General features: G+C 43.4%; 1 protein-coding gene across 1 annotated transcript in view; it reads right to left on the bottom strand.

The window, feature by feature from the left end:
- Positions 1 to 1373: 1373 nt before the first annotated feature.
- The window catches only part of SBSPON (somatomedin B and thrombospondin type 1 domain containing), a 30532-nt gene continuing 16881 nt past the window's right edge, over positions 1374 to 15024 (bottom strand). The window contains exons 3-5 of the mRNA XM_056111327.1: positions 5556 to 5646; positions 3844 to 4020; positions 1374 to 2166 (exon numbers count right to left, since the gene is read on the bottom strand). Of these exons, the coding sequence (XP_055967302.1) occupies positions 2049 to 2166; positions 3844 to 4020; positions 5556 to 5646 (386 nt within the window). The 3' untranslated portion in view covers positions 1374 to 2048. The remainder of the gene's footprint in view (positions 2167 to 3843; positions 4021 to 5555; positions 5647 to 15024) is intronic.

Below are 15024 nucleotides of genomic sequence, written 5' to 3'. Positions count from 1 at the left end.
TCAATATGCTCATTACCTGATTGTTTAGACCTCAGAACGTGCAGTTTTTCTTTCTTAGTCAGCTAGCAATCTTGCCTGCGAACCTTTCACAATAATAAAAACTTGGATGGCAGAGCCAGTTTTATTTTGCATCAAAAGCAACTTAAATTTTGCCAGTGCTATTTACACTAAATTACAAAACTTTGAATAAAAAACTCCCAGGAAATACCCAAAAGGGGACTAGGAATATGGGTATCTCCAAAAGGTTGGTGCCAAGGCAGCATGGAAAAACCAGGGACTTCCATCGCCAGCACACCACTGAATGTGTCCCAAACACGAACGAACAAACAAGGCCCTGAAAAGGGAATTCACATGATTATAATTTGGCTGGTTTGTTTTCTACCCATTTTCCCTCTTTTCTTACCACACTCATTTCCCTCCTCTTTTCTGAATGGGAATATTTATTTATTTATTTTGTTCAAATTACTTTCCATATGGACTTTTGAAAGTATGTCAAGTAATTTGGGGATTCGTAAATCATTGTAGACTGCCCAGAGGAAGGCCCGAGCTCTAAGGTACTCATTAAAATAGAATAAAAAAAAGAATACCAAAGCAGTCTTAAATTCTTTGATCTTTAACTTTGAACAGAAAAAAACTTTCAATTTCTTCATTAATCACTTGGACTATGTGTTTCAAGTCTGAACCGTTTCCTCAGGTTTTGCTGGAATTAATAACAAGCTTTCAAAACCATTATTTAGTAGTCAAGACTTTTTAGCCTACAGAATTCTTCTCAGGAACATAAATAAAATATACTTTAACATAAAAGTAATTGATGGCCATTCACTAAAAGCTAAACAAATAGAGTAAAAAATTGGCTTTATACAAGTCAGATATGTTAAATGTGATAACATATATTGGAACCATAAATATTTGTATCTTTTAGTCATCAAATCTAAGCCTGTCAAATCCGAAGGTTTTTTTGGCTTTTTTTTTTTTTTTTTTTTGGTGACATGTTACTCATCCTATTTGGTATTCATTTATACCATTGGTACTCATTTGGAAGAGAATTGGTTTTTTTTTAAATTACCAGAACCTCATGTGGTCCCCCTGAGCACTGCCAATAGTAAGCCCTGAGCATCACTGGGAATGGACCACTGCCCTACCCCCCCAAAAAAAAAGTTTAATATGACCTTAAAATGTTAATAGTAAAGTTGAAGTCCCTAACATTGATGAAACTCAAAATATATTTATTAATTTCTAAGGAGTTAAATTTATCGCAAAAGCAACTTTGACATTTAAATGAATACACAGTGAAAATAGTGCTTCTCTCTGACTCTAAGCCTTGAAATAAACTTAGATGATGCTGCCAATGGAATTTTCTCAATTAAAACAGTTGTTTTATTCTTTGCAGCCAAAATTGCTCTTCATAAAAGTTATATCAAGTAAGCAAACTAGAACAAATATTGATCTTTTTAATTGAAAATTTTTTATTCAGAATAAATATTTTTCACCTCTTAATTTTTGTAACTATAATGCTTTTAGTCTTAACCTGCCTTTTGGAAATAGTTTGTGGCAGTTTCCTTAAAATTATTATTTTAGAATTTATGGAGTAATACAGGGATGTATAAAACTGTGGATATATCTATGTATTTAAGAGAAAATATTTTTAGAAATTAGGGAATTAAGATTTAAAGCACCAGTGATTTACACAATAAATTACCAATTTAAAAAAAAGGATGTTATGGTAATTTTAGTGCAAATAGACAAATACTCTGCATCTGTGTGGGCTAGTGAATGGGAGCTTACCAGGTGGAAGGAGGGGAACACCAAGCCACAAAGGGGACAAGAGGCCTCAGGGGGTTCCTCAAGTCAGTAAACATAAAAATAACAGTTAAGGTACTGTATGTCTTGGGAACCAGGCCCCGTATTTTCCTTCTTTTCAAAGTGGGAAAATGCACACATTCAACCACCTGGGTTGAACAGTTTTTGGCGGGTTTTTGAAGTGTTGAATATAACTTGACAACATCTGTAGAGCATGTTTCCAAACCTTTTGAAATATTTACATGACACTATATAAAAATGAAACTGTGGACCTCTGGACAAGAACAGTGGTCAACTCGTCGAACTTTTTTCCAAGTTCCTTGACATCGAGGATTGCCAATTGCTTGCCAGTGGAGAGTTTGACTTCTGAAATGATATTTTGAAAATGTTAGCTACCATTCAGAGCAAACCAAAGAAAATTCTAATTTACAAAAGTATCACCGAAGTTAAAAAAAAAAAATCACACAGCACCGGGAGTAATTCCTAGTATAGAGCCAGGAGTAACCCCTAAGCATCATCGGGTGTGACCACCACCCCCACAAAAAAAAGTCAAAAAATAAAAAGTACTGGTACCTCAGTAAAGGCTCAAGTTGTATCAACTTATGGATAAAACTTAAATTATAAATTCATTTAAACTCAAAATAGGGAAACTGGGGACACTGATGTTGGGAAATGAACACTGGTAAAGGGATGGGTGTTGTTGAAACATTGTATGACTGAAATCAAATCATGAAGAACTTTGTGACTGTATCTCTGATTCAATTAAAAAAATACTCAAAATATGAGTAAGACATTCAGAAAAAAAAAAGTGAATATTAAGTTTCTGCTTGCTAGGAATTACCAACTTGACTGTTCAGATTATTTACTCAACACCTAAGCACCATAGACTAATACAGATTTAGATCATTAAACATTAAAATATTCCAGGGAGATAATGGTTGATTGGAAAGATCCATGTTTTACCAATTTCATCTGACATACTTAAAACTATAATCTTGTATCTCACCATAAACTTTCTCACGGTGATTCAATTAAATTCTTTTTTTTAAACCATAATCCATGTGTGACCTAAAATGACCTTTGTCCATAACTGCCCAGTATGAGATCTGCTATTTACTTAGTTATGAAGTCTTACTGATTTAACTGAACCAATCAGTACAGGACTGGGGCAGATTTTTCATGATAATAAAATATGTTCAGAGTCAATTCTTTTGAACAGCCTATAGATTGTGATCCTAGAAAGAGTCACAACAAGGCTCAAAGGACTCCTGCTCTGGCCATCTTTCCCAACTATCCCATCGGGCAGAGGCTCTGAAACTCTTGTGGGTATGAATCATCTGGGCAGGATTCAACAAAGTAGGACCCCCAGCTCAAATCCAGCCCTTACTTCTGTAAGGCCCTGATCAAAAATAAAAATAGAAATTTAAAAACATTTTTACTATATGCAGTCCTCTGCTCCAGAAGATTGTTAAAAATTTACTCTCAAAGATTCTGATTCTGTTTGTTTCAAGTGGGTCTCAGGAAATTTTAAATATTGCTTCTGAGGTCAGGGATATGGCTTAGTTAGGCTTTGCATGCATGAGACCTGGTTTTGATTCCTGGCACCACAGAACTAACAAAATCTAACACTGATTTAGTACAACTAGGTGATCATTTGAGAGCTGGGTCTGGACCCTAGTAACTAGCTTTACTCACTAGTCTCTGGGAGAAAGTAGGAGTCCTATAGAGTGAACTGGACCTGTCCACTTGTATTGACTCGACCATATTACTACCCAGATCCCTCCCACAGATGCAATGTGCAGATCACTCTCCAACACACAGAGAGGATGAGTCCAAAAGAAAAAGCCAGAGTGGTAGCACAGTGGGTAGGGCACTTGCCTTGCACATGGATGACCTGGGTTCAATCCCCAGCATCCCATATGGTACCCTGAGCACCACCCAGAATGGTCCCCAAGCACACAACCAGGAGTAAACCATGAGCACAGCCAGGTGCGGCCCAAAACATAATAACAAGGATAGCCCTTCAACCACTTCCTCTCTTACCCATCGGCGTCCAGGCCATCTCCAGAGCAACGGTGGCTCACAGCATTCATAGCAGGGCGTTGGCAATCAACACAGACTGTGTACCCCTCCCGAATATACTGCATCCATCGAGTCAGGGGTCGGTTCTCCATAGCACAGTGAGATGTGTATGATTCTGTCCTGAACTCCATACAGTACCTAGGGAAAACCAGAACAGAACAAGTCACCGGCTGTGTTTAGGCAACATTGCGGAGTCTGAGGACAATGACTCCCAAGCATGCCTAACTCCAGAGAAGGCAGCACTACTGCAGTGAACCTACCGGTCTCATGCAAGCTGGGGAATTTGCAACTTTCTCAATCCCAACGATGTCTCAGTAATACCTTCAGGCACCTTACTGTTTGGTTTTTGTTTTTGTTTTTGTTTTTGTTTTTTCCGCTCCTGATTGAACCATCTAGTCCATATGAATTTATAGAAATATTCTCTCTACTCTGACTACTAAATTGCATGTAAAAGCACATTTTGCAAGGGGAAACACACCTGGTAACTTTATTGCTATCTTAGAGATTGAACAAGTATGTTCAGGCCTGAGAGTATACAAGTCCCAGGAGAGTAAGTCTGTGACACCCCACACCAGCACCATGTTATTCTGCCACATACATGTCCCCTACTCCCTCATCCAGATCGCTGGCACGACCTGGTACAAGAAAACTCATCCGGACTTGAAGTCAAGCATCAAAGTTATGCTGGGCATCGAGAGAAGTTTTTCTATGACAGCAGCTAGTTTTCCTCATACACAATGAGCTAAAGGAAACAACTATGAATCATGGATTCTGAAGGTCCAGGGGTAGCATCCAGACATGGGTGAATTCTTTTATGGTTTAAACAATTTTTATTGTAATTTAGGTAACATGGTTATAATAGTGTTGGTTTTTATGATTTTTTTTTTTTGCTCTTGCTTTTTGGGTCACACCAGGTGATGCGCAGGGCTTATTCCTGGCTTTGCACTCAGGAACTACTCCAGGCAGTGCTCAGGGGACCATATGAGATGCTGGGAATGGAACCTGGGTCGGCCGCGTGCAAGGCAAAGGCCCTACTCGCTGTACTATCGCTCCAGCCCCAGTTTTTATAATCTTGATGAACAAAGTTATTGTATCACCACCATACCAAAATGCCCAAGATCTTCCATCACTATCCCTTGTCCATCTCTTTCTTGCCTAATTGCTATGGCAAGGTTATTTAATGCTATGTTCAATAATTCTTATATGGGGCCTGATCTTAGAGGGAAAGCTTTTAGTTTTTTCTGTTAAGGATGATGTTAGCTGCGAGTTTGCTGTCCATAATCTCCACAATACTCAGATCATTCATTCTGTGGAGGGTTTTCCACAGGAACGAATACCAAAAGCTTTCTCTGCATCTACAAAGCAGATCACGGTGTATTAAACTTTCTTTGCTCTTGTAAAGACTTAAGAAGAACATCCTTAGAATGGATGATAATTTCTTTTTACTCTGAATTCATTTCTTTTTAATTTCTTTGTTTCACTCTTTTTCTTGTTGGAGAGCAGACCTCAGAGACAGAAAAATCTTTGTGTCCCTACCAGACCAGCAGGAGACTTTTCCTGTGTGTTGAAGAACCATGTTATAATCAAAGTAAATCAAAGAAAACCCATCCACTGATTTGACCACATGCAAAAAGTAAATTAAACAAAATAGAGCAAGAAAAACACTGAATTACCCAGGAACTTCTTTCTGTGAAGACCAATTTGGAGATGGGATTTTTCTCGTCCTCTCCTTGTTGAATGCAGAGGTAGTTATAAGGGCCGGAACTGGAAAAGGGAGAACAGCGTTGGAGACTCACATCCCTGGTTCCATGGGATTTCACTCCCACTAAAGTCCTCCTTCTAGGGCAGGCAGTGTGGCTCAGTGGTACACCACTTGCCTTGCCTATGTAAGCATCCAGATTTGACCACTGGTACCACAAAAAAAGTGAAAATAAACTTCAGTCCTTCATCTTTAAGACCAGAAGTCTGTGCATACCACTAAGAGTGAAGTGAGATCAGATCATGTCCCCATAGTTCTGATGGACAGGGAGGACGCACAGACACTTGGCAGCATGCTTGTGCATGGTAATATATATCATGGGTGAGAACACGAAGGACACCCAAAGGGAAATGATCAAAAGCTTTAGAAGTAATGGGGGGAGGGAGGTGAGAGAAGCTATAAAGAGAGTTGGTTTATAAGAAAAGATAGGAAAGGAAAAGGAAAGGTAGGAAGAGTAAAGAAACCAAAGGGGAAAAGGGAAAAAGAGAAAAGAAAATGGATATACATATATTATTAGCACTGTAGCACTGTCCTCCCATTGTTCATCGATTTGCTCCAGCAGGCACCAGTAACGTCTCCACTGTGAGACTTGTTGTTACTGTTTTTGGCATATCGAATATGCCACAAGGAGCTTGCCAGGCTTTGCCGTGTGGGCGGGATACTCTCGGTAGCTTGCCGGGCTCTCCGAAAGGAACGAGGAATCGAACCCGGGTCAGCTGCATGCAAGGCAAACGCCCTACCCACTGTGCTATCGCTCCAGCCCAGCATGAGCTAGGAGTAACCCCTGTGCAACGCCGGTGTGACTCAAAAGCAAAAAAAAAAAATGTTTCCTGACCCCCGAAACATTTATTATATGTAAATATATGTATATATTTGTATATGTGTATAAATAAGTATATATATTTATGTGTTTACATGTTTATAACATTACATTACATATAACATTTTATTATATATGTGTGTGTACATATGTATGTATCCACCCCTCTCGGAGAGCCCGGCAAGCTACCAAGAGTATCTCACCCACATGGCAAAGCCTGGCAAGCTCCCTGTGACATATTCAGTATGCCAACCACAGTAACAACAAGTCTCAAAATGGAGACATTACTGGGCCCGCTCAAGCAAATCGATGAATAACAGGAGGACAGTTTGTTGTTGTTATATACCGAATAGGTAAATCAATGAGCTTTATGGATATAGCCAGAAAGAGAGGAGATAAGGAAGGGGAAAAATGGACAAATCAAATCAAAGGAAGCCAAGGAACTCCTCCCATTAAATGCAGGTCTCCCAGAACCCTAGAAGTTTCCAGAACAATTTCATAGCCTAGATATAACCAGCCAGCACTTATTTCTCCCCATGCCAGTCTTGAGAATGAAAATGCAAAGTGGCCCATTCTTCATCCTTCTCCTCCTTCCTCTCCAAGCCCTGGTATTCAGGATAAAAAAGCAGGAAAGGGGCTAGAACTCCAGAGGGGATGGGTCGGCGGTGCCTGGGATCTTCTTTAAGGACATGAATTTCCTTTACTTCAGCCTTTCTTCTTTCCTCTGTCCATAGAATTTCACATTCTCCTAAGAAAACATTTCCTCCCTCAATAAAACTAAGAGGAAGGAAGAGAGGGAGGGGGAGAAAGGGAGGAAGACAAAGAAAAAAAGGAAAGGAGAAAGGAAAAAAGAAAAGAAGAATCTTACACCTTTCCGCTCTCTGTAATTTTGGTTCATTTCCGTGACTTCTTCCAGTGTCATCTCTGGTTTGGGAGGAACTGCAAGGGACAGTGAACTGATTCCACTGCTGTGGACTCAGGAAAGGCTCAAGGGGTCTGGCCCTTTCATTGTTACCATCCTCACACATGTACGCACTCAGCTATAATGCAGTGAATGAATCTATGAAAGAATGAATGACACTTAGGCTCAATTTCCCCACTGTCTCCTGTTCCTATACTGAGTGCTTCAGTTGAGATGGTCCAGATAATGGTTCATCTTAATCTTTCATTTCAGAAACTGGAGCATTAGAAGCCAGCTGATGATGGTGTGTGGGAACCCAAGGTCAGCCACACGATAAAATGGTTTGAGGGTGCTGGTAGCAGGGTTTGAGGGTGTGATGTCAGAACAAGGTATGCATGTAAATCACTGCCCTGTTACTGCCACAAGGTGGCAGCCCTACTTCTCTTGTAGCGTTCCTGAGCAAGTCATTACTGGAGGCTTCGGAGCTTCCCCACAGCTGGTAGCCACTTGCTCCCAAGAGTTAGCGGTCCTGTGCTTATTTATCTCAGCTGCTTTGGCTCCTAATCTCTCCAGCATGAGCGTTACCCCCATCTAGAGCCAGCCTTGGACCCAGCTGTGTGGCTCGTTTGGTTGCACTAATACGTTTAACTGTTTCCAAAGAAAACATGTCAGGCTTTCTAAATGGAACTGCAGCTTTTGAACTTCCCAAATCCACTGACAGAATAAAAATGAACCAGAGAGTGCATTTGTGTTCAGATCTTTTTCTGTGTCTTTGAGCCCTAATTATCAGAAATACCAATAGCTTAAAGATTTTTATTTTCTCACATATTGTTTCCATTTCTGCTGCTCTGATGCATTTATGTGTCTAAGTCCCACTGTGAAAAAAATATATTTACTGCTGAATCCATATCACATTTAAAAATTTTAATCTTTATAATTATATAAATTTATAAACTTTAAAATTATTGAAAAGTGTTTATTTAGCCCAAACATTCTTGATCTCCTAATTTGTTTTTGTTTTACATATGTTATTATAAAAGTTCAAAGGAATTGTCAGGGGAAAATTTTTAGTTAAGAAATACAGAGCAGCGGGGCTGGAGCGATAGTACAGTGGGTAGAGCATTTGCCTTGCACGAGGCCAACCCGGGTTCGATTCTCAGCATCCCATATGGTCCCTCGAACACCACCAGGAGTATTTCCTGAGTGCAAAGCCAGAAGTAATCCCTGTGCATCACCGGTTTTGACCCAAAAAGCAAAAAAAAAAAAAAAAAGGAAGGAAGGAAGGAAGGAAGGAATACAGAGCAAGGCCAGGGAGATACTGCAAGGGACAAGACACTTGGCCTGCTGGGCCAAAGTGTTAGTATACCATGTAAGGTGCTTGCCTTGCATGCAGTTCACGCAGGTTCAATCCCCAGCACACCATTTGGTCCCTGATTACCCCCAGGTGTGATCCCAGAATTCAGAGCAAGGACGAAGTCCTAAGCATAGTCAGACGTGACCAAAATTAAACCTTCACACACACACACAAACACATGAAATGTGTTCAGGTATAAAGAAATGATAAGAAACTTCAATAAGAAATTTGTTTTTCACTTTTTGGGTCACACCCAGTGATGCTCCGGGGTTACTCCTGGCTCTGTGCTCAGGAATTACTCCTGATGGTGCTTGGGAGACCATATGGGATGCTGGGGATTGAAGCCAGGTTGGCTGCATGCAAGGCAAATGTCCTACCTGCTGTGCTATCATTCCAGCCCCAATAAGAAACAGTTTTTAAAATAGAAAAAAAAATCTCATAAAGGGCCACATCCTGAGGTGCTGGGGACTTGGGGCCACTTCTCGTGATGGCGGGTCCTGTCATATAGGCTTGAGAGGTTGGTGGTTCAGAGCCACGAGATGCTGGGACTGGGGCACGTGGTGCTGGGTTAGGCTGAGGGCTAGGAACACTACTGGAGAGCACAGGACAGGGCAGCTTGCATGCTGACGGCCTTACTTATCTCACGTCACAGTGCTTCACCTTCACCCCCAAAACTTTATAAAGAGAGAGTACTGCAGCTAAGCTGGTTGCCTTGCACATACATAGCCAACCCGGATTCATTATCTGGCACTACACATCAGGAGAGATCACGGAGAACAGAGCTGTGAGTAAGCCCCAAGCAGACCGGGTGTGGCCCCGAACCAAACTAGAACAACAAGAAGGATACTTGGGCTAGAGAACCCAAGCACTTCGGGATGTGGCCCCCACAACAAAAACTAGGACACAGTTTTCGAAAGCTATTGGGACAGTTTTTCATCAGAAAACATTAGACTCTAGGAGGTAAGATGAAGGGGAAAGGATGCATGATGAAGCAAGAATCAATGCAGAAGAGAGCTTCTCTTTCAGACCAACTGACTCCATGTTCAGGGGCAAGCCTGGCTAGGACCTGTCATAAAAGCAAGGCTATCTCCCATCCATCCAAGTGGGGGGCGGTGGCGGGGGTGGGGTGTGGCGGGAGGGATACTGGGAAGGATACTCCATTGGTGGGAAGGATACTCCATTGGTGGTGGAGAATGGGCACTGGTGGAGGGATGGGTACTTGAACATTGTATGACTGAAATGTAATAGCATGAAAGTTTTTTCTCATTTTCAGAAATGAGACCAGAAGTCTGTAACTGTATCTCACGGTAATTCATTAAAATAACATTTTAAAAATTAATCTGTCACTGTCACTGTCCTCCCATTGCTCATCGATTTGCTCGAGCTGGTACCAGGTACGTCTCCACTGTGAGACTTGTTACTGTTTTTGGCACATCGGATACATCACAGGTAGCTTGCCAGGCTTGGCCGTGCAGGTAGGATACTCTTGGTAGCTTGCCAGGCTCTCCAAGAGGGGCAGAGGAATCGAACCCAAGTCGGCCACGTGCAAGGCAAACGCCCTACCCGCTGTGCTATAAATAAACAAATGTACATTAAAAAAAAAAAAAGCAAGGCTGTATCCTTGGAACCTGTTTGCCCCACATCCTGTCCTCTACCCAACCCCAGGCTGGCCTGCTATGGCAGCAGGTTCTTTTGAAGTTCTCTCTCTCTCTCTCTCTCTCTCTCTCTCTCTCTCTCTCTCTCTCTCTCTCTCTCTCCCCTCTCATTCTCTCTCTCTTCTCTCTCCCTCCCCTTCTATCCATCTCATTCCCTTTCTCTCTCCCTCTTTCTCTCCCTCTCCCTCTATCTCCGGCTCTCCTTTCTCCCCCCTCTCGTTTTCAGAAATGAGACCAGAAGCCAGATTGCCTGTGGCTCTCTGAACCAGCACCTCTTTTTAATATTCCCCATAATTTCAAATTTTCATTACTGAAGAGTCGTAATTTGGAAATGATTTTGCCTACAGGTTCACTTCTGCATATGTGTGAAAGCACGTAGCCAGCGCCCCGGGACACAGGTTCACCATAAAAGCTTGATTCTCTTCCTGGCAACAATATTCAAATGAAATAGGCTCTTTGTTGGCAGGCTCGTTGCCAGCTTTCCTGGCATCCTATTCGCCACCACCCATTGTTTCATTTTACAAAAGTTCTACTTCAAACAGTGTGGCACCACATACAATCTCTTTGAACATGAAAGTAAATTAATTTCATAAATTCTGTGACACAATGGGGTGTCACAAACTCAGGCTTAAAATCACAGGCCTGGGGCCTGAGTGATAGCACAGTGCTTGCCTTTCATGTGACCAACCAGGGTTCAATCCCCAGCACCCCTTCGGTCCCCTGAGCCCTGCCAGGAGCGATCCCTGAGTGTAGAGCCAGGAGTAAGCCCTGAGCATCACCAGGTGTGACCCCAATATAGACCAACAACAAAATTAAAGGCCTGTAGAGATAGCGGAGGGGGAAAGAGAATGCACATTTGATCATTCGCACCAGCTTGGAAACATTTGGTTTATAAAACAGGCTGATGCCCTTTCAGGAGGAGCAGGCATGGAAATAAATGTGTGACAAAACCCAGCAATGTGACTTTTTAGACTTGTTTTGACAATAAAAAATACAGCCATGCTGTGCCTGAAACGGGCCAGAGAAATGCCACTCGCAAGAGCACTTCAGGAGTGTGGCCTCATGGGCTCTTGTTCCACTTAGTTTCTAGAATCTATAGTAGCAATTTTTGCCTTGTGACAAGACCAGAACACTGATGTGGTGTGGTTGGGGTTGAGGGATTGGGGACCAAAGCTGAAGTCACAAGATCCAGGTTGAAGTGCTGGGAACCTTCACAGACGCCATCACCCTCTGACACCTACAATGCCCTCGCATCATTCAGGGACAACCGTGTTGCCTTCCACCTGGGCTGTGGAGAATAACGGTCCATGTCCCCCACGCCAGAGCCTGTGAGTGCAGTGGAGAACGTGGCAAAAAGAGATAAGGTTGCAAATGCCGTTCAAGGTAGCTCTGTAGCTGACTGCAGCAGTGGCAGGTGATGAGATGATTCTGTATTGCCTGCGTGGGCTGAGCGTTATCGCAGAGGCTGATCAGAGGAAGATGTGCGGAGGGAAGGAAGATGCAGAGGAAAGCAATGCTGCTGGCTGTGGGTAGCACTGCACTGTAGCACTATCCTCCAGTTGTTCATCGATTTGCTCGAGCGGGCACCAGTAACATCTCCACTGTGAGACTTGTTGTTACTGTTTTTGGCATATCGAATATGCCACGGGGAGCTTGCCAGGCTCTGTCATGCAGGCAGGATATTCTCCATAGCTTGCCGGGGTCTCCGAGATGGAAGGATGGAGGAATCAAACCCAGGTCAGCCACATGCAAGGCAAACGCCCCACCCACTGTGTTATTGCTCCAGCCCACTGTTTTATAAACCAAATGCGTCCAGGCTGGTGTGAGTGACTGTGGGGTATAGAGCAAAAGGACATGTGCACAGTCAGAGGAGAGTGACAACTGCCCAGAAGCACGTCCTCTCCCAGAGCCTCCAGGAAGGAATGCAGCCCTGCCCTGCCCTGCCCTGCGTCTATCCCTCTGAGGTCCAGATCTCACTTTAGGTGTGAAGTTAAGATAACGCATTGGGTTACGAAGCTTGAGGTCATCTATTAACTCTAACCCCATGAGTATTGACAAAAGATCCTGCAGCCTTATCCTTGACGGGTTTTGGGTTCCCCCACACCCGGCCCCCTCTTCCAGAACATGCTTTCTGGAGAGTGACTTCCTTAATTTTAGCAACTTTTGGCACTTTTACAGACTCATCAGATCTGTTTGGATTAACAGTTCTTCCCTCCATCTAATTCTTTACACTCTCATTTTACTATAAGCAGCAGTAAGAAGCCAGACCAACCTTCAATGCTTAACTTGGAAAGATCAACTAAATATGTACACCCATTCATTCTTTATAAGGTTTACTTTCCCCATGCCCTGTAAAGTTTCCACTCTTATACAGCCAGGATCCATTTTCTCCCATGAAAAGTCAAGGACACAGAGTCTCACCCCCAGCCTACAATAAAAGAGCCCGATTACCCCTTGGTGTTTCACAGAGAGGTTGAAACTGCAACCTCCCGTAAAAACCCACATACAGGGCTGAAATCAAAATGAAGAAACTAACAGCTCTTCCAGGTAGAAACAATTTTCCTTGCCTTATCTTTCCCTCAAAAGCCTAAGCCTTCCTCTAAAAGCCTAAGATAGGGCAGGTTGATGCCTTACTCAAAACCGTTGGCTTAGGTTTACAGATCCGATGAAATATGCTTCAAGAGAGTCCGAGGGAATGTATTCATCACTGTGGCATCCACTAGCCTGCAGCCCGCCCTTGATAAAAATGTGCTTCCCAGATCTCTCTCTATTAAAAACTGCTTCTTTTTTAAAATTTTGTATTATTGTAGGGTCGCCCCCAGAAATGCACAGGATTACTCCTGGCCCTGCACACATGATCACTGTTGGCAAGGCTTGGGGACCGTATGGGGTACTGAGAATTGAACCAGGATTGGCCACATGCAAGGCAAATGCCCTGCCTGCCATACTATTGCTCCGGCCCTAAAACCTGCTTCTTCTGGCTGTGTGGGCAAGATCTTTTGGGGACAAGTCTGCTTGTCCTTCTTTGGCTGCTAGCACTATAAGAAACCTGAATTGCTCACATAGACTCGAAACTTGGCTTTGGCAACAAGACTGTTGAACCTCTTACAGGAACAGGAAGATAAGAAATTTGTGTTGCCTCTTATTTATTTTTTAAATTTTGCCTTACCCAGTGGTGCTGGGAACCACATGGTACCAGGGACTACACCCAGGCCTCCCGCAAGGAAACGCACACTGAGGCAGCCCAGCGAGCTCTCTGTACCCATACATCTGGACTCTTTTAAGCCACTAAGTCTGTGGTGACTTGTTAAGCAGCCACAGAAAATGAATTCACTCTCTTAGAGAGTTGCTAACAAGACTGGAATCAATAACTCATCAGAAGTTCTGCCATGCAAATGTTAAGAATTCAGATTGAGACACAATGAGGCCTGGATTTGACCTTTCCACCCCCTCAAGAAACCGAATGTGTGGGGCTGGAGCGATAGCACAGCGGTAGGGCGTTTGCCTTGTACGCGGCCAACCAGGGTCCGATCCCCAGCATTCTATACGGTCCCCTGAGCACCGCCAGGAGTAATTCCTGAGTGCATGAGCCAGGAGTGACCCCTGTGTATCGCGGGGTGTGACTCAAAAAAAAAAAAAAAAAAAGAAACCCAATGTGTGCATTCCTCCAGAGAACTTGCCCATAAGGCAAAATGTTGCTCAGCCTACAAATTCTTTTGGGCAAGCTGATATATATATATATATATATATATATATATATATATATTTTTTTTTTTTTTTAATTAATCGGTAAAGCGGGGAGGGAGGCTTTCCAGCCCAGGCTCTTACACAATCTGCCAGCTCTAAGGTCTGGACAGGAGGCACTAGAGAGCAAATCTCAGGCCATGTGCCACTGATCTCCACTGAGCATGTGCCACCTACGCAAGGCTGCAGCGGACCATCCCCTTCAGCATGCGCAGATCAACTGGCCAGTGGCAGCTCTGGGGCATCTCCTAGCAATGGAGCAGAACTGCCTGATTGGACAAGTGTTTCCCAGTCACTTATTGGAGAGCTGCAAACCCTTAATCAGGCTTGCTAGGGGAGTCAGCCCACCTTCCCGGGTAGCCTATCCTGTGCTGCAGACACAAACCCACCCACGCCCCCACCTCCTTCTTTTTAATTTTTTTTTGAGGAGGGGCCACATCCAGCAGTGCTCAGGGCTTACTTTTGGCTGTGTGCTCAGGGGTCACCCCTGGCAGTGCTCAGGGGACCAGAGATGAAGTGAATCTTTGGCAGTGTGCAAGAGGAACGCCTTAACTCTTGTTCAGTCTTTCCAGCTCAGGAGTCCCCTTTTTTCAGTCTTCCATAAGGTTAAATTGTCCTTTCCTAGGTGTCCTCCCTTGGCCCCTTGGAAATGTCTATTTCCTTCCCACCCCGGCCAGCAAAGAGCGCTAACGCAGCTCCCCCACTTCCGCAGACAACACTGTGGAGTTTCCCACATTTGGGGAATGGTAGGGGCAGCCCCTTGGGGCTCAGTGGCTGAGCCTCACCGTGGGGAAAGCAGCTACTCCGTTGATCTTAGCAGTTCCCTTGCCATGTGGCTGTGAAAGTTTCTTTCTTGAGAGCCCAGTGCTTATAGGTGTTTGTCACAGGATGTTGTGCAACAAAGGCAGC

Source organism: Sorex fumeus, unplaced genomic scaffold (assembly GCF_029834395.1).
Source record: "Sorex fumeus unplaced genomic scaffold, SorFum_2.1 ptg000002l, whole genome shotgun sequence".
Taxonomy (NCBI): domain Eukaryota; kingdom Metazoa; phylum Chordata; class Mammalia; order Eulipotyphla; family Soricidae; genus Sorex; species Sorex fumeus.
This window is presented reverse-complemented; position numbering and strand designations above follow the sequence as displayed.